This window comes from Poecilia latipinna, unplaced genomic scaffold (assembly GCF_001443285.1).
Source record: "Poecilia latipinna isolate Pla-1442-1.1 unplaced genomic scaffold, P_latipinna-1.0 Scaffold1806, whole genome shotgun sequence".
In the NCBI taxonomy this organism is placed as follows: Eukaryota; Metazoa; Chordata; class Actinopteri; order Cyprinodontiformes; family Poeciliidae; genus Poecilia; species Poecilia latipinna.
The window spans coordinates 28,872-46,814 of record NW_015114422.1 but is presented as its reverse complement, the minus strand read 5'-3'; the positions used below and the strand labels follow the sequence as shown (position 1 = coordinate 46,814).

The 17,943-nt window shown below is 40.7% G+C and overlaps 3 protein-coding genes across 5 annotated transcripts in view; 1 reads left to right on the top strand and 2 right to left on the bottom strand.

The window, feature by feature from the left end:
- grk5l (G protein-coupled receptor kinase 5 like) overlaps nucleotides 1-3,792 on the bottom strand; it is a 40,488-nt gene extending 36,696 nt beyond the window's left edge. The window contains exon 1 of one of the 2 annotated variants that reach the window (XM_015014327.1): nucleotides 3,225-3,792. In XM_015014327.1, the coding sequence (XP_014869813.1) occupies nucleotides 3,225-3,276 (52 nt within the window). In that variant the 5' untranslated portion in view covers nucleotides 3,277-3,792. The remainder of the gene's footprint in view (nucleotides 1-3,224) is intronic. The other variant, XM_015014326.1, reaches the window with a different exon arrangement.
- Nucleotides 3,793-6,163: 2,371 nt separating this feature from the next.
- On the bottom strand, nucleotides 6,164-10,557 carry lsm1 (LSM1, U6 small nuclear RNA associated). The gene is made up of 4 exons (XM_015014341.1): nucleotides 10,384-10,557; nucleotides 10,188-10,256; nucleotides 9,926-10,041; nucleotides 6,164-7,263 (listed from the first exon to the last, which is right to left on the bottom strand). The coding sequence occupies exons 1-4, from the start codon at nucleotides 10,427-10,429 to the stop codon at nucleotides 7,093-7,095; spliced, it is 402 nt and encodes a 133-aa protein (XP_014869827.1). The 5' UTR covers nucleotides 10,430-10,557; the 3' UTR covers nucleotides 6,164-7,092.
- A 1,389-nt stretch (nucleotides 10,558-11,946) lies between these two features.
- On the top strand, nucleotides 11,947-17,747 carry bag4 (BCL2 associated athanogene 4). Of its 2 annotated transcripts, none has more exons than XM_015014331.1 (5): nucleotides 11,947-12,238; nucleotides 12,701-12,820; nucleotides 13,108-13,218; nucleotides 13,635-13,904; nucleotides 17,039-17,747. In XM_015014331.1, the coding sequence occupies exons 1-5, from the start codon at nucleotides 12,161-12,163 to the stop codon at nucleotides 17,480-17,482; spliced, it is 1,023 nt and encodes a 340-aa protein (XP_014869817.1). In that variant the 5' UTR covers nucleotides 11,947-12,160; the 3' UTR covers nucleotides 17,483-17,747. The 2 variants fall into 2 exon arrangements, with proteins under 2 accessions (XP_014869817.1, XP_014869816.1); XM_015014330.1 differs by having other exon boundaries at nucleotides 11,949-12,238; nucleotides 12,997-13,218.
- Nucleotides 17,748-17,943: the final 196 nt, after the last annotated feature.

Here is a 17,943-nt window from a genome sequence, read left to right as displayed (position 1 = left end):
AAATATATATTTTGTGTATGTTTTATTCAAATTTTGTGCTTTATCCATAGGACCTGTTTTGTCCCTATTCTCAAGAATCACTAAGGGGATTTCCCCAACTGGGAGCTTGCTGAATGTGACAGGTAGCCAATCAGAAAATTACGGAGGGGAATCCCAAACAGCTGACACGGTGCAACCCAAAATCCAGCGGATATTGGAGATGATATGTGGAAACAACATTAATATTTATTCAACATTTCGTGCAAAGAAGATAGAAATGACAAAGGGTGACATAAATAGGTTATAATGATTTTCATTCAGTCAGAACTTTACGCTGATTTTAGCCACATGCGTCACAGGTAGATTCTAGTAAAGCATTGATTAATGCCTGGTTTTAAAATTAGTTAACTGGACTTGTAGCCATTATTTTGTGCCCATGTGGCTGGACACCACACGGCACGATCGAACCCGATCGAACCGTTACATATAGGATTTCTGTCGGCTAATGTGTCTCTCAGGTTTTGAAAATGGGCCGACAGTCGGCCGACAACTCGTGTAGTGTGCGCTGTGCATTACACTAAGGAAATGAAGAAGGGAGGGTCAGTGGAGAGCACCGGAGATGAGCCTTTTTTCATTCAGTGTCATCAAGAGAAAGGGAAAAAAAGGCAGGAAGAGACGATAAAGTCGACAATTAAAATTAAGTCGATAGGTTTAATTTATCGTGCGATTAATTGATTTATCGTTTATCGCGACAGGCCTAATCAGAAACTCACCCAGCAATGGTTAACAATTGTGAGTGTGTGAATAACGTCAATTGCTGACGTTAAATGAGAAATCTGAACCTCCAAGTACAGAATGTCACTTTACAGCCACAAACTTCAAGGTAGCTTATTCGATTTTCATAGACAGACAAACACAACGCAGAAAAAAAGCTAAGCGACGCACACGTTTGAATTTAAATATGATGCAGAATCCTGAAATGAAAATTTGTTTTTGGTTTAACACTACATCCCATAAAAATTTTGAAACAGTAGACAAAATGGGAAAATAGACGTAACCACATGCAGTATAAACTACATGTGATAAAGGCATATTGTGTTACAATAGCCAGACCTATATAATCTGTGGCGATGCATGAAAACTGACTGCAGTTTAGTTTGCAAAGAAAAAAGCCTCATGGTTGAAAACAAGGCATCTCCCTGGCACGATGCTGCCATGACTGTGTTTCACCAACTGTATCTGAAACTGTTTCTGTGAACAGTGTCGACTTTTGGAAAGCATTGTTCACAGAAATCTTCTCTGAATTGATGACATTTTTCACTGTAGACCGAAAAATCTCCAAATTATTTGTTCTCTTGATGTGAAAAATATTTTTAGGATGTACTCCAGTTACTGACCAGCTGTGTCCAAAAATATGTTGTTTCACAGAGTTTTTGTGTGTGTGTGTGTGTGTGTGTGTGTGTGTGTGTGTGTGTGTGTGTGTGTGTGTGTGTGTGTGTGTGTGTGTGTGTGTAAATTTAAGAATATGGCGGTATTTATAATTATCAAAGCATTTGGGGGTGAAAAAAATCTTCTGGGAACTTTATAATCCCTTTTTAGTATTTTCCTATTTCTGGGTTGAGCTTTGCGTTTTGCGTAAAGTTTTTTGCTCTCAATTTTTTACTTATGGACCATTGTTATTTTCCGTAACTGTGGCAACAAGGTGTTTTTTTTCTTGCTTTTTTTTTGCTTTAGTCTGTTTACTTTTTACAAGAAGGCACATCCTCAGCTCAAATAAATATCTGAACTATGACCCCAAAATCCAGTGCAATTTAAAAAGGAGACGTCATGAATGCAGAGCAGGATGAGAAAAGTAGAGAGAGAAGGAAGACTTTCAAACCATCTCTCCCGTAGATAATAATAATAATAATAATAATAATAATAATAATAATAGGCGAGGATCATATCCCCGACTCCAACGTCTCTCTGGCGCAGCTTTCGAATCAAATGACCAGACAGAGATTTCAAAAGGAGCAGCAAATGCAAGTGAGATGGATTAGCAGTGTTGCTAACAACTGATGGTATCCTCCAGGACATGTTTCTGTGGAATATCATCTCTGCTGCCCGGATCCTGAGCTGTTGTTATGTCACCAGGGTCATGGGACTGAGATACGGCAACGGGTTTACAGTCAGAAGCTTTTTCAGATTACAATACTGACTGCTACAGGAGATCCCTCTGCCCACAGGATCACCATGCACTGGGACGTTTTGAAGTTACTTGAACGATATGATTAACAACAACATTTAATTTCCCTTTGGGAGTAATTTTTTATTATTTGAATTTTACTGTCTTCTGTTTTTGTTTACATTTCACACTCCCATGTCACCAATCTAGTGACAGATTCATCCCACTTAAGGAGAGAGTAGGGAAATAAAAAAAAACAGCTGACGACTACAATAAAAAGTACAAATGCAAAAGCTGCAGAGACCGACACACCGATTCCTACGAAGAAGACAACCAGTTCACACTCCATGCCCAGATTCGGGCTTTCCTCCTCAAAAGCAGGAGATAATGGACCCTGCTATCAATTCAGACCCACAGTTGAAGCTGCATGTGGCCTTCTCAAGACATTTGACTCTTTTCCACACTGACAGCCAGAGAGCCTCTCTTTGCAGCCCCCTCCCCACCCCCCCTGCATAGATTTCAACACCGGTCACGTCATCGGATCGCCATCCAAACGCCAGCCGCCAGCCTACACTCATGTATTCCCTGTGCAGAAAGGAGTTATTTCTCCCTGCCTCAATGCGTGCTTCATCGCACAGAGACGTTGCGAAAGAGCGCCTTCATTTGCACAGACAGCGAAAGCGGATGTGTGAGGCAGACCCCCCACCCGCCCCCCTTTACATATGTGTTGGAGAAGTGGGGTAAAGGGGGGAAGGGGGGGGAGCATAAAATCAGTCAAAAATCAGAGGGAATAAAACAACCTGCGAGGATGATTAGAGATTTCATTTGACAACAAGAAGAGAATACATGATTGTGTTTTGCATTTTTTTGTTATCTCACGCAAAAGGCCCCCCCCGCCCCCCCCCCCCCTTCTCTCTCTGTTGCATCTGTAGGGTCTACCTGAGCCTACGATCCGCAGGCTGCTGCTATCTCTGCGATCATTTCCATCTTTTCTGCACACTGAGCGCAAAATGTCACCCAGCCGGAGCCTGCCCCCCCACCCCCCTCCCTCTATGCACACACATAGCTTCTTTCGACTTACCCTCTCTCGCTTTTAGCAGTACAGTGTTGGCTACTATGTTCTCCAGCTCCATCAAAAAGAGGAAAATCCTAAATGCTGAGCGCGCGCGCGGAGGGGGGCAGGGGGGGGGGTTGGGGGTAGGGGGGAGAGAGGGAGGGTTTGGGTTACTGGAGCTTCTGCAGCGAAAAACAGCGTCCTTCAGCCGGTGCCGGCGGCGGGGATTGTTTCCTTCACTCCTCGTCGAGATCCGAGCAGATTTCTCTCATATCAAAGTCGTAAAAGATAAAACAGGATGACATAGGTTTGCTTGCAGTGTAAGTTGGGCATGGTTCTTGTTGTGGGCTGGACGTGCGGCGCTGCATTTCTACTCCAGTCCCCCCAAAACCATTCCATGCGTAATACGGGTGCGAAATGATGTCCGAAGCGGAAAACGGCCAACTTGGAGGATCTCGACGCCAGCGAATCGGGGATTCTCGGCGGATCCTTTACGCCGACACACCAGGGCAGCACCAGCTTTACAACGGCAGAGGTTGGCTGAGTGCACCAGAGAGGACATCGGCTCGGCGCCCCCTCCTCCTTCTGCTGGTGCGTAATCAGCGTAGGCTGGGCCTCTCTGCCACAGCGGCGTCAAGTTGCAGGCATTACAGCCACCAGAATATGCATCAAAATAAAAGCACGTACAAATAATATAAATACATCTCGACCGGGCCAGGTTTTAGAAAAGGGATTAGAGGGGCCGGGGGAGGGCCCCAAAGATTTTTTTTATTTTTTTATTAATGTGTATACTGCATTGTACTTTATATAAAACTTTATATGAGGTGGGATTTTTGTGAATGTAAACAATAGTATTTGGAAAAAGGTGACAGACCTGAAGGTGCTGAGAATGATCTTTGATCATGACAGTGACATACAGAAGATGTGTATGAAGTGTGAGCAGCAATCAGCATTGAGGTTAATTCTGATGATTCTGATTATGAGGCAAATGATGAAAACACTAGTTATGTTCCTCCAAGCAAGATATTTATGTCAAAAAATGGTGAGAAGCATCGGTCTTCATCTCCATGTAAACTCCAAGGAAACTATGTGCTGAAAACATAATGAAGACAGCACCAGGGCCTACGAGTGTGCCAATGAGTCATGTCTAAGACATTGAGTCATGTCAAATATCATTTATGTCCTTCACAAAAATTAATCGTCTTTACTGGTGTCACAGCAATCAAACCCTTTGTCTGTCTCCATAGTATTTTTGACAATTTATCTTTGGCTTTGAGCTCCAACGTGTTGAGGCCGGAAGGCCTCTTTGTCATCACCCTAATCTTTAATTTGGTCCGTCCACAGATTTAAGCTGTGGCTCTTGCTGGTTGCTTAGTTTCAGTCAGAGGAAACATGTTGGTAAGATTAGAAGTTTACTTTAAACATAAATCGGACACAGATATGAATAATTTTGGACTTAACTGTATAATATTAATGGGCCTTTTTTTTTTAAAACTCACATCCCGACACTCATGGGTCTATATTGATACTAAAGCAGGCTAATGGCCATTTTCCTTAAGTGCTAAGCTAACAGTGGAGGCAGACAGTTTTGAAACTTCCCACTTCGATCCGTACCCTGTGGAATCTGCAGCTAAGCACATAAAAGTCTTTTATCTGTTGATGTTATGATGTAAACGCTCCCTGCTTGAATGCCAGCGTGAAGCTTGAAAATGGATTGAACACAGACAGCCATAGTCTAATGTATATCATTATCTCCATCATCATCTCTATTGTGTACCATCATTGTCTTATTAATGATGAATTATGTAAAATGACAAATGGTCAAATGACTGGGAGTGACTTTTCTAATATTGATTTGTTGGAAACGCGCATTGATCTTCGTAAAAGTAATTTCTAAGGGCATCCAGGGATGATTTAGGGGCTATTAGCCATCACTTCGATCGCACTTAATGCTACTTCCTTTGTTGGCATTACATGTCAAGCCAGGGTTCTACCTCAGTCCTTATGGGAAGGGGGCTTTGAAGCCAACTGCATAGAGATGTAATGGAAATAACTGCTAAATAATTTTAGATCGGACTTTCAACTTCTGTCCTGCCTTAAAACACAGCCGTCTCACAGTTGTAAAAAGTATTCATACACCTTAAAGTTATTGACATTTTCTCTCAACTATAATTCTGAATGTGTTTTAATGGAATGTTATGTGTTAAATCTACACGTAACCATGGATAATTCTGATATAAAAAAATCCATAATTTTCTAAATAGTTTCATAAATCTAAAAAATGTGCCATGCATTTGTATTCAAGCTCCTTTACTCTGACAATCTCACCGACTGCCTTCAGAAGACATGTTTACTAAACAGAACGCAACGCTGTGTAATTTAATCTTATGATAAATCCAGATGTCCTTTGAAGATCTCAGATGTTTCTTAGGGAACAGTAGAGAACAAACAATATCATGAAGACCAGAAGGGAGGCCAGGGAGAAAGTGTTTGAGAAGTTTAAAGAAATGGAAAGAGTATGGAGCTACATTGCTGTCCAATAAAATCAGAGCTGTCCAATTTCCAACCTCATCCTTCTACTTCTTTTAGGCGTGTCTACATAAATCAAATACTTAAATCACTAGCAGAACTCTGCTGAATGTAATGACGCTATTTGACTCAGGTAGACTGGACTATAAACTGCTCCAAAAGCTTGCAGGACGCCTTCCTGTGAGAACTTGAGCTCGGGATCTACACCGACAAGAGGCCTGTGGTAACTCTGGAGGAGCTGCAGAGATCCACCGCACCGAAGGTAGAGTCTGGCAAGGATAAAATTCACATAAGGGTCTTTAAGAAAGAGGTGTGAAAATATATGCAGAAATGTTTTCAAGTATTTTACCAAACTAGGCAAAAAATTAAAATAAAAATATTTACACTCTTCCCTTTAAATGGAAAAAATATATATATTACAAACAAACTGAAGTTAAACACTAATTCGCAACTTTTATTTTGAAGTCCTGAGGAAGTCACACGCTTTATAAATTTACTTGAAATCTCTCAGGGAACCTTTCCTTCACAGACAGGCTGTGTGTCCGTCCCCTGCATTAAAACAAGTTGTGATACTAACGACATTAAACATATTGAGCAGCGGAAGAGGGCAAAACCATGTGGCAGTGGCAATAATTGGTTTAATAATGGGCTGCATGCAAAATACGACTCCCGCACGGGAGCTCTGTTACATGATCATCATTAGTCCAAACAATTAACAGGCGGATTATTGACTGATGAGGGCAGATAGGATCGATCTGTCCGGACGCGCCGTGATCTCTACAACAGGACACAGGCTGTCTGATCCACTGATCTGCCTTAATTCAATTGCCACAGAGAATGATGCCTTTTGCTTGTAGATCTGCAGAGTCCCGTGTAGGAGGTCACTCTGCAGGACGCACCCTGATGGGTTATTATAAAAATAAACTGCTTTTATAGCAATGCATGCATCAGAGACAGAGGAACGATTAGATGATGTGATTAGATGTTTTCCCAAGCAGCTCCCATAATGACAAACTAATCATTCTTTTATTTGAGAAAGTAGTGCTCATCATTAGCAAATGCAGACATGAAAGCTCACCACATTGTGACAAAATACAAAGTGCTTCTATGTACCCAAAACTACAAACAATAATTTGGGAAAACATTTTTTTTTTTTTTTTACTTTGCTGCCATGATCTTGCAAAACTGAGACGAGCTGATCACAGTTTCCTCCAAACACTTCAAATAAAAATCGACCAGTACAGTAAACTTGATAATTCTGCCCACAAAACACAAAACTCCTCGGATCAAAGGTACAAGTTACCAGTCCGATACAAACTGAGAAAAAGGGCTCGTGAGGAAAAAAAAACCCCAAAAGAAAACTGCTTTAGTACTCGTCCAAGTTATCCGCTTTGGGAATGGAAAGGCCTCGATCCTTCAGGACCTGCATCTTGACTTTCTCCGTCTCCTGCTTGGCTTGCTGCTGCAGCCGCTGCTCCTCTAGGATCTCTTCGATGGAGACCTGCTGCAGGATGGTGTCACAGGGCTTATCCACGTCCTACCGAAAGACACACACTACACGTTACAGGCCAACTGTTTGTGACACCTACAACTTTACTAAAGATCTACACGTTATGTCCTCTGCTTCTTCAAACACCGACTCCCCAACTGTTCTGCAACTAATGTTTTATCAAAGGGGGCCAGCAAAAAAAATCATCATCAGCATTTACACCCATTTACCAGCAATTAAAAAAAAATTAAATTATGAAAAATACATGACTGATGAAATTAACCTAAAATGGTAAATGAGACTAAATCAGACAAAACTCTAAATCAAAGTGATGATCATGTTAATATCACATCCATACACTTGATCTAGTCTTAATTTAAATAGGTTATACATTAGAAAGAACTATGATTAATGTACAATAACCTCCATGTTTACTGACACCTCTAGCAAATATGTATAAAAATCCTTAAAAATATATTTTTTTCATTGTAGCAGAATAATCTCACGTCAAACAACCCGTTTAATTCAGCACATTTACTTGAACTCAAGTACGCCGCCCCTGCTCTCGTTGGCACCCCCTGCTGTTCAGATTTTGTACAACGACCCATGTGACAGAAGGACAACTTTTCTCCTTACACATTACCCGATTAGAGCATACAGGGAAATCTTACTGCTCTTTACACAATCCGTTTAGGTCACCAGAGTCCTTGGTTCTCTATCTTGCTCTCTTCAGCTCATTCGCAAGGTTCTTTGTTTCGATTTGGGACTATGATGACCTTGGAAGAAGGTTAATTTTTGCCTGGTGATCCATTTTTGCGTTGTTTGGCTATGTTTATTGAGTCATTATTCTGTTAAAAGGCCAGATGACGCCCTATTTTCACTTTTTTTATATAAACACGAAGGGTTTTTTTGTGTCCTTGAATGTCAAGCAGTCCATTAATCACCAAAATCTTAAGATTTCGATGGGCTTTTGGAAGAGAAGGAAGAAGATCCTGCACAATGAATGACAATCAGCATGATGTGATTTTCCACTAATTTAACGCTACACACGTTGTAGTGTTAAATGTTCTGCAGCACACACCTGCAGTGTGTGCTGCAGAACAGCTCAATCTTAGCCTCATCCGACCATGGTTCCAGTTAAAAATTACAATGCAGTTAAATCTAGTATGTTGAAGAGAAATAGCTTTTATTTTTATACAAATTTCCTAATTTAATAGTAACTCTAGTGGTACATATGAACCAAGTTTAGCTTAGCACCATTTTTTTTCTTTATAGACATTTTCTGGTTTACACAAATGTATGCAGCTCCATAACATAACATAAAAAAAAAGCCTGTCATCTACTCTTCACACTTTGAAGCGTGGTAAAGATAAATGTCCCTGTGTGTCATGTTATATTTTTACCTCAGTAGAACAAAGTCATAGATTATTAACCGGAAGCTGGCTATTTTTCAAAAAGCCAGCATTAAAAATAAATGCTTCAGTTACATTATGTTTATATGAAGTGCTAGGAGTTCCATTTGTAACTTGTATTTCTTTATGCGCGACTGTTTCCCGGGTGAATAAATGTAGTCAAAAGAAAAGCTGGATTTCTTTTTCTGCATTTCTCTGAGAGATATGAAGCTCACGCAATAGAAAAACAAGTTCATTTATAAAGGCTTTTTACACATCGTTATCAGGGGTGATAAAAATAGTGGAGGACTCTGCATGTTTACTACTAACAGTAGTCATAGAAAGCATTCTGAAGCTAATGTAATAGCACAGGCTGTATTATTGCCAGTACACATTTAGGACTCAATACATGATGTACATTTAGAGTGTGACAAGCTCTATGACTCAGCCTTGCTCTGTGCGTTGGCCTAGAAGGTTGACTGTCGCTGCAGTGCGGTCCAACATCAGTCTAGAGGTCAGTATACCTTGGACAAGAAGAAATCTCTACTACTATTTTCTGTTTTCAAAAGTGTCATTTTTTTGTTCTTACTGCACGCAAAGTATGTTCAATATTAAAAAATAAAATCTTTTTCTGTAGGGTTTGAACTTTAGACTGAGTGTTTTCAACTTAGTTTTTAAGTGCCTTACATGAAGACAAATTACAGGAGAAATAAAAGGATATTTTGTTTAGCTTTTTAAAGTTACTAACTGTGAGGAACAATCTTAAGTCAGAAGCCTTTTTAGGTTTCTTGCAGGACTGACTGCTACCAGAGATCAGTCCTGCCCAGAGAATCACAAGCCACGATGACTAACTGGAAATACTATAAGACATTTAGTTGTCCTTTGGGGTAAATAAATATTTCTTCTTCATTATTGAATCTGAACTGAAATTGTATATTTTGGCAAAGAAACTTTTGCAAATATTCCCACATCAGTATTCCAAATGGGGTGTTTTGATGAGTGCCAAGAACTTGTAAATACATCTTAAAACGTACATTACATTAAACCTATTCTCTTACAATCGAGAAAAAAGAAGAACTCTGTAGTGATACATGAAATCATTATCACCTTTTTCTATAATCTTAACTTATGTTAGCGCATCATCATTGCCACCTGGTAATATTTTCATCTCCTCTGGGCCTTAAGTACAATTATCCTAACACTTGACCAGCAGCAGTTTTGTTGTTGTTGTTGTTTAATTTTTGCAATAACGCAACGTTGCTGGACTCCAGTTTGCATCACAGTAACCAACAAAAAGAGCAAAGTGAGAATGCCAGTACCATCTCTCCAAGCAGAACTACGTTTTCCCCTCTCACGATGAAAATTCCTCTCGGGATGTCTCCAAACTTTTTCCCCACGTGGATGCGCTCCACCGTCTGGTGAAACACTAAATTGGCTGAGAAACAGAAGCAGGACGTATGTCAGAGAGTTGACGGTAAAATATGTACAAATGGTGAACTAATTAAGCAAACTGAACTGACTTCACTTGATTATCTAGAGTGGAAAAAAAATAAAAGTGGAGCTGATTTAAAGAAGCTGTACCAAACTGGTCGATGCTCCTGAGGTAACCAATCAGAGTTCTGCCATCTCGGAGCAACACCAGGTGCTTTTCTGCAGGGTACAACCGAACACGAAGCGCACCAAATTACACATTTAATATGCATACAAACATTTCAAGTCTCTCCGGAGAAGCATAATGTTCTGTGCAAATGAGGAATAATTGGTGCTTCCAGCTTACTGTCGATGTCGTCAATGAGGCTTGCCGTCCCTGGTACGTAGTTCATCTTGAGCTTCGGTATTTTTCACTTCCAGCACATTTATTTACCGTCAAGCCATGAATATTTCAGAATTTGTTTCTTTTAACATCTGCGCAGGAAGTGTCTTCTTCTTCTTCTTCTTCTTCTTCTTCTTCTTCTTCTTCTTCTTCTACTACTACTTCTTCTTCTTCTACGACTACGTAACATAGGTTGCCATGATTTGACTTGCATTACCGCCACCTTCTGGTTCAAGTAAACGGTACTTGCTGCGACAAAAGTGAGCAAATTTCCAATTGCTCTATGAGACTGGAAAAAGAAAAAGAAAAAGAAAAAAAAAAACTATACAAGTGTCTTAATATTTCACTCTTTCCTTAAATTTGATTTATTTGTTCTTACCTGGTATATGTATTCCCTCTGGTATTTACAGTTTTAACTCTACATCCATATTTTTGCGAGTACTTAATTTCCAGTACCCACGGAGAGTGATCTCATAAACATTTGTAAAAGAATGGCTTACTCTCAGCTCAGCAAATTCCTGCAAGGTACCCTGATACAAAGTCACCTGGTTTAGCCATGAAATTTCTTCATTACAGAATATTCCACAGTCAAACAACAGGGAATAACAGCTACTTAATGTGTCAAGCCATGTAAAATCCCAAAAAGACGTCAGTGGATAGTGTTATTTTCTGAGTAAAGTTTGCTGCACCATGTTATGGAGTTCTTCTTCAAGAGTTGGCTCAGCAGGTTAGTTAGAGTAAAATTAACTTTTAATGTGTTGGCATATAAAGAGATGTTGGACAATTTAATCTGTCTAACTAAATTTGACAGATTAACTAAGAACTAAGTTTGGGAGTGGGGGTTAGAACATGATGATAGTGCACAAAGTAGGGTCCAACAAGGAAGGATAAGCAAGATATTGGCTTTCCTCACCCCAATCTGACAAAATACTTTTCAATGAGTTGGCATGGAGACTAGTGGGAGGGATGGTCATAAATTCCCACACACTAATTAAACCTGGTGGACAATGTTGAAGCTTTAATATCTCCAAAGGGTTAGTCAACATCATATTAAACCCTATAAAAAATATTTTACTCTGTGTGTGTAGGGACCCACATATTCCCATAAAAATAAAATGTTTAACACCTGGTGTTCTGAAGTAGTAGCCTATATATCAAAGTTTTTGAAGACAGACTCCAACAAAACGCATGCTAAAACTGATTTATTTTTAAAATGGTATAGTTTGAGTCGATTTTGGTTTATCAGTTCTTAAGAGACTGTTGACGTAGATGTGCCACCAAAGATCGTTTATAGGTTATTGATATCATACAGTTTCATAAGATTAGTTTAAAAAAAGTATTTTAGAAAAATATTTCTCATGTAAGCAAAATATCAAAATGTCCAGTACCAATAATTTTACATTTCTGTTATTGCAATTTGAACACATTTACAGTACATGTTAAGGCTGATCACTTTGTAAAGATTTTCATAATTCCATAAAAATGCGTTTGAGTGAGGCATCTTGATATTTTGTTCCCTCTTTGTTTATTTAAAGAGACAGGCCAGTACTTCCCTTAGCTTCGCCTGACTATCGTTTCCTGACTTCAATCAGACAAGCTTCACTTCCGCGAAGAAACCACTCTGGGAATCCTGACAGCTTAAATAAGTATCGCTGTGCTAGTTAAAGGCTTTTTTTTCTTTACAATGACAGATGACGGGACGGCTGGCAGCAAACGCACATAGCTAAAGCATCACCATCAAATGCAGTCAAATCTGAAACCTGGCTGGCCCTCGACTTGTAACTCGGGAAATAACCACGGAAACTGGAATAGCGCTATGGTGAGTGAATGGAAACGCTTTAAATAGTCATATTTGCTTAAAAAAAAGGAATGTAATGTATTTAATATCAAGAAAATAAAACCTAGGGGAATTGATGTATGCTACCGAAGTGGCTTACGTAGAGAGCTGTTAAAGTATTAGCTGCAAAGCTAACTGAGCTAGCTGGCATTATGTAATAGTTACAACTAGCTTGGTTGTAAAGCTCCTGTTCGGGTTTTGGCTTTTTCACTAAATATAACCTTCATGTTAACAATATTTAATCTGACACGTGAGTAAATTTAGCTTAGCTGCAGCGTATGAAGAGTTTGTCCGAAACCGGTCCAGCCAGCGCAGTAATTGAGCCATTGTAATTGTTAAATCAGATATTGTTTGTTTAAGGACAGGCAGCCTGACTGAGTCAGCTACCACTTCCTGTTAAACATTAATGTACTGCTTTTTCTTTGTGGCATATTGCGTTTACAGGATGCTCCCCAGTATCCAGGTTACCCTTCTCATTACTGGTATCCACAGTCTCACTCCACTGGACACTATGCAAACACTTATCCCTCGGGATCAGATGTTCAGCAACAATACAATCCACAGGTACAGCTCATTATGCAACACAACCCGACCTGCCTTGGTCCAAACAAGTTAGAGTTAATCTACTAATCTTCCCAAGTCTCTCCTGAATGCTCTTCATTTGTTTCATATTTATATTACGACTACATAAAACTGCACATTTCTACAAACAGTAAATCTCTTCTTTGCTTTGGTTAAAGGTAATGCCAGGAGGCTATCCAAACGGCCATGGAGTCTACAACACTGCACAAAACCAGTATCCAGCGAGTGGTTTTCATCCATCCAACCCTTTCTACTGTGCTGACCCACAGAGAAGTTCCTACCCTAGCCAAGGCTGTCCAGCTGAGCAGAGCGGTGGGCCGTCGGGCCAACCACACGCCCAGCACCAGCATCATCATTATTCTGGTCCGCACTGTCAAGGGGTGAGATGATGTTACACCTGAAATGCACAAATCAAATCAGTTTGCTATCTAATTCTGAACAGTGAAACAGATTAGTAAATGGGTTTAAAGCAGATTTGTGAGAAAAATACAGGATAAAAACAAGGTGCATAATCCTAACTTTAATTCAGAGTTTTTAACAGCCTGAGGCAAGCTCCGTAGCGTTGTGGTGGATTTGCTTTTAAAGTTTGCCTGAAGGCAGTGGGTGAACGCTTATGGACTGTATGTGAGGAGTCGCTGACAATGCCCAGTCCTGGTCGGGAGCGAGGCTTGCTTCAGTTTCCTCCTTGGAGAAAGCCTCATCCTTAAAGTCATATTGATTTCTATGCAAATGTGTTCATCCGAGCAATACTGAAGAGATGTTTTAAAAAACCAACATGTGTTGGCTGCTCCCTCAGGGTCCTGGATACCCATCTGGACCATACTCCCACTACAGCGAAGCTGGACATGCTGTGCCTCCAAATCCCCCCTATCCCACTGCGCAGCCGCTCCATCCCAGCCCTCAGGGTGATGCTTGGGGGCACACAGGTCCATATGCTCCCTCACAGCAGCAGTGGCACCCAGGGCAGCAGCCTTCACAAAACCATTATGGAAATCATGTCCGTCCAGCACATCCTCCAGCATGGCCAGGAACTGGAACTGGTGCTCCACCGCCCTATCAGCCCAAGGTAAGAATAACTGCAGTCAATTTGTTGATACATTCAGCATCTTGTGTAAACACTCGTACTTATTTTGTCATGTTGCAACTACAAAGTCTCTTTATGTTGCACACTTGAAAATTAATCAGTGTGGTGTTGCGCAGGTTCTTTTATTTTGACAAATTCTGTGGAAACATGAGAGCGACAGTGAGCGCCTCCGCTGACCAGCCGTTGCTGCGCTTAATTGCCGTTGGCTCGCTGAGTCAGGAGTGCTGCTCACCGTGCTCTATGTGCCCACTGGTGGCGAAGTGTTGTCACTGCAGTCCAGTGCATCTCAGGAAGATAAGTGCAGCTGAAGAGCACAGCCAAGATAAGAAAAATGGAAGCAAACAAACAGAAAGGGGGTGGGGGGTGTAATTACTTCTGATGTCCATTCTCTCACATTTAGAAGAAAAGACATTCATGCAGTAGCTCAGCTTATTTATTAAGCAGAAGCTAATTATACTGAGGTTTTCAAGATTTGTTTTAAGACATATCTGAAAATCCTGTATTTGTGTTTAGCTCCCCCTGCTCTGATATAGACCACTATAGGGCAAACTTAAATGTTGCAGATGTTTGAAGGAGGCTTTGACTTTTAAATGGAGAACTGTTCGGTCATTTCTTTTTAATTTTAAATTTGTTTTAAAGGGGCAAGGGGAAATTCCTTGCAATATGGATGAAGCTAAATAAAGGACGACCCTGGACGGAAACCAGTGAGACGAGACAAAACTAGAGTGCAGTGAGGATTCACTTTCTACACATACTCAAAACTACAATTAAATAATTTCAATGATGGAGTATTAATGTGTGAAACAGTGCAAAGTTCAGACTTTCACATCTTTGGCAAGATTTTAAAAAAAAATCAAGCATTCTTCATCTGACTGAGTTTAAACTATGCTTGCAGAGAAAAATTGGCAAAAATGTTGTTCCTAGATGTGCAAAGCTTGTAGTTTCATACAGTAGTAGCAGATATGCCTGAAGGGATAGACTCTCCTGACTGCCGTGTCGGCCCCTCTCTTTTTTCACATAATGGTATGATCCCTTATGCTCACATGTGATTGGCCAGAAGGCTGTCATACTACTGATCAAACCAAATCTCCGTTGTGAGTAGAGCAGAGGCACTGACACTGAGAGCTGAGCACCAAAAGGCTAACAACAAAACAAAACTGGGCGCGCTCGCATTCTCTCTCTTCCCCCTCAGCTGGTTTGTCTCCTTCCATTTCTCATGTGGTGTGGTTGTTGTGCTGCTATGTTTGTAGCTCAACGACCCCTCCCATACATTGACGAAGGTCGTTCATATCAAAGAGTCGTCGCATTAGACCCTATGCGTTCGCGACCGAAAATATCCAAGATGGCGTCGCGGCAGAAGTGCTATGGTTGCATTACACACTAAAAAAGAACGATGCTAGGGCCAATCACCATAAAATGCATCAAACTGTTGGCCAGAAAGCATACAGCTGATTTGTACGAATGTAAAGTGTTTGATACGTTGCTTAGCGACGGCGGTGACTCTTGAGGGGGGAGCTTCGACGACATCGTCGTCTGTCATAAATGTCCCAGGTAACGTTATTCTCCTTCACGCCCTGGACATTGTATTAATATTAGCGCCATACTGTACTTATAATTTTCATGTCATATCAGCATTTATAGTCGTATTTTATAAAATGGAATATGGGCTCCGATGAGACTCGCTTGTCAGAAGCACAGTTTGAAAATAACCTGTAATATGGTATTACACATATTTTTCATTTGACCCACCTTTCTGCATTAAAATTTTCTATGGTCTGATGTAATATTCTAATCTCAAATGTCGTGTTTTCATTAGTTGTAAGCAAAAAAGCCTCGTCATTAATATAAAAACTATTTAACATCTGTCTGTATGGAATAAATCTATATAATGTTCACATGTGAGCTGAGTTAATGAAACGTGTGAACTTTTCGCTAATATTTTTAATTTATTTAATATGACTGGTTGTAGTGGTCAACCAGAGTGATTCTCTTGCTCATTTTTAGCTACCTCTTTCATGGAGGTAAAATGGCAAAGACGAAAAGTAAACTATACCTGAGGTGTTTTCCTCCTCTGGCGATGCCTTAAGTTTTGAAATTTGGCTGCACACAACCTGTTGTTCAAAAAGTTGCATTTCATGTTCAAATGTTTATTTGACAGATGGATTCTCTAAGTCAGCTTTAATGTTGTTTGAATCAAATGCAACATGATGCATAATTTGAATTATTTTATTTCCTAACTCAATGAAAGTCAATAAGGGACTTATGCTTGGCTAAATTCTAATAAATTCCCAGCCCTGGGTTTTAGTGTTGATTCAAAGGAACTCAGTGTTTCAGAAGTTTTGCATTTTTATGGTAGTTTGTTCCCGATTAGAGAAGCATAAAGACTGAATGCTGCTTTTCAATTTTCGGTTCTGATTCTGGGGGTGCAGAGTAGAGTAGATCCAGAAAACCTTAGATCTTCTGGTACAACAGAAGATCTTTAATATATTTCGGTACTATGCTGTTCAGCGATTCAGTGAGTAAAATCTATTCTCTGAGCTACAGGGAGCCAGTGGCAGGACTTTAAAACTGGGATGATGTGCTCTCTCTTCCTAGTTTTAGTGAGGAAACGAGCAGCAGCATTCTGGATCAGCTTCATCTGTCTTATTTATCCATCCATCCATTCATTTTCTGAACACCCTTGTCCCTTGTGGGGTCGGGAGGGGTTCTGGTGCCTATCTCCAGCGAACGTTTTGGGCGAGAGGCGGGGTACATCCTGAACAGGTCGCCAGTCTGTCTCCGGGCTTGTCTTATTTATTTTAGTCCCATTTTTTTTTTTCAATGGGCTAAATACAAATTGACACTTTTTGATTTTTCATATTGATATTTGTAAAGAATAAGAAAATTGCGTATAATTAACAATTCAGCATCATTTGATATTGATTTATCACAGAAAATCCCAACAAAATGCGTTAGTTTTTTTTTGTTGTAACATGACAAAATGTGAGAGGAGTGTGAATACTTCTGAATGACACTTAAGATATTACTCTTTGCTCCTTTTTTTAAATATTATTCTTCTAACTGCTGTTGTAAAGACACAAATAAAGCTTAAACACACTGTGTTTGTGACATTGTAGGACCAACAGCACCAGCGAACCCCTCAGGTGGGACCTAAACCCAGGACAGCTCCAGCCCCGAATCCCCCCAACGGAAAGCCCGCTGAAATAAGCTCACCTCCCCAGATTTACAGCAAAGCTGGGCGAAGCGATCCCAGTCCTTCTCAGCCCGAGCCCCAACCAGCAGCCGCTCCGGTCGGACCTCAGCCGCTGAGCGACAACCCCGGGCTCGCCAAGGTCCAGCAGGTCATGGCCCGGGTTCAGCTGCTTCAGGAAGACGTTGACGAGTTCGTCGGGAGAAAAACGGACAAGAGCTACCGGTGCCTGGAGGAACTGCTGACCAAAGAGCTGCTGGAGCTAGACTCTGTGGAGACTCAAGGACAGGAGACTGTCCGACAAGCCCGAAAAGAGGCTGTGCAGAGAATTCAGGCTATTCTAGACCGGCTGGAAAAGAAGGCTTTCTGAACGAAACCTTATTTATCTGCCTGTTATTCGCTTATTATTTTCTTTGCTCAGATCTTCCATGGATAAACGGAGGTGTTTAGTCTCCCTCTGCAGAGCTGTAACAATATTTGCGGACGACGTGTCATTATCATTTAGATGAGGTAACGGACATAGATTCCCCCCCTCCCCACAGGAGTAGACACACCTCTGATTTAAAGTTTAAAAAAATCCTTTAAGGAGTGTTTTGTGCTGGCAGTAAACATAAAACTTGTATATCATAAGTGACTTTCAGCCTCTGTGAGTGACTGAGCTCGCTACCCTCATCTTTTACATCATGCCCTCACCAACATGGCGCTAGCTCCTGCTGTTTGTGTTTATTCTGTCGTGCCACACGTTCAGACCATCCTCAGGATATTCGGTCCGTTTTCAGTCCAACCTTCTCGGGACAACACACACACACTTCCTCGGCTGATTGTTGTAAC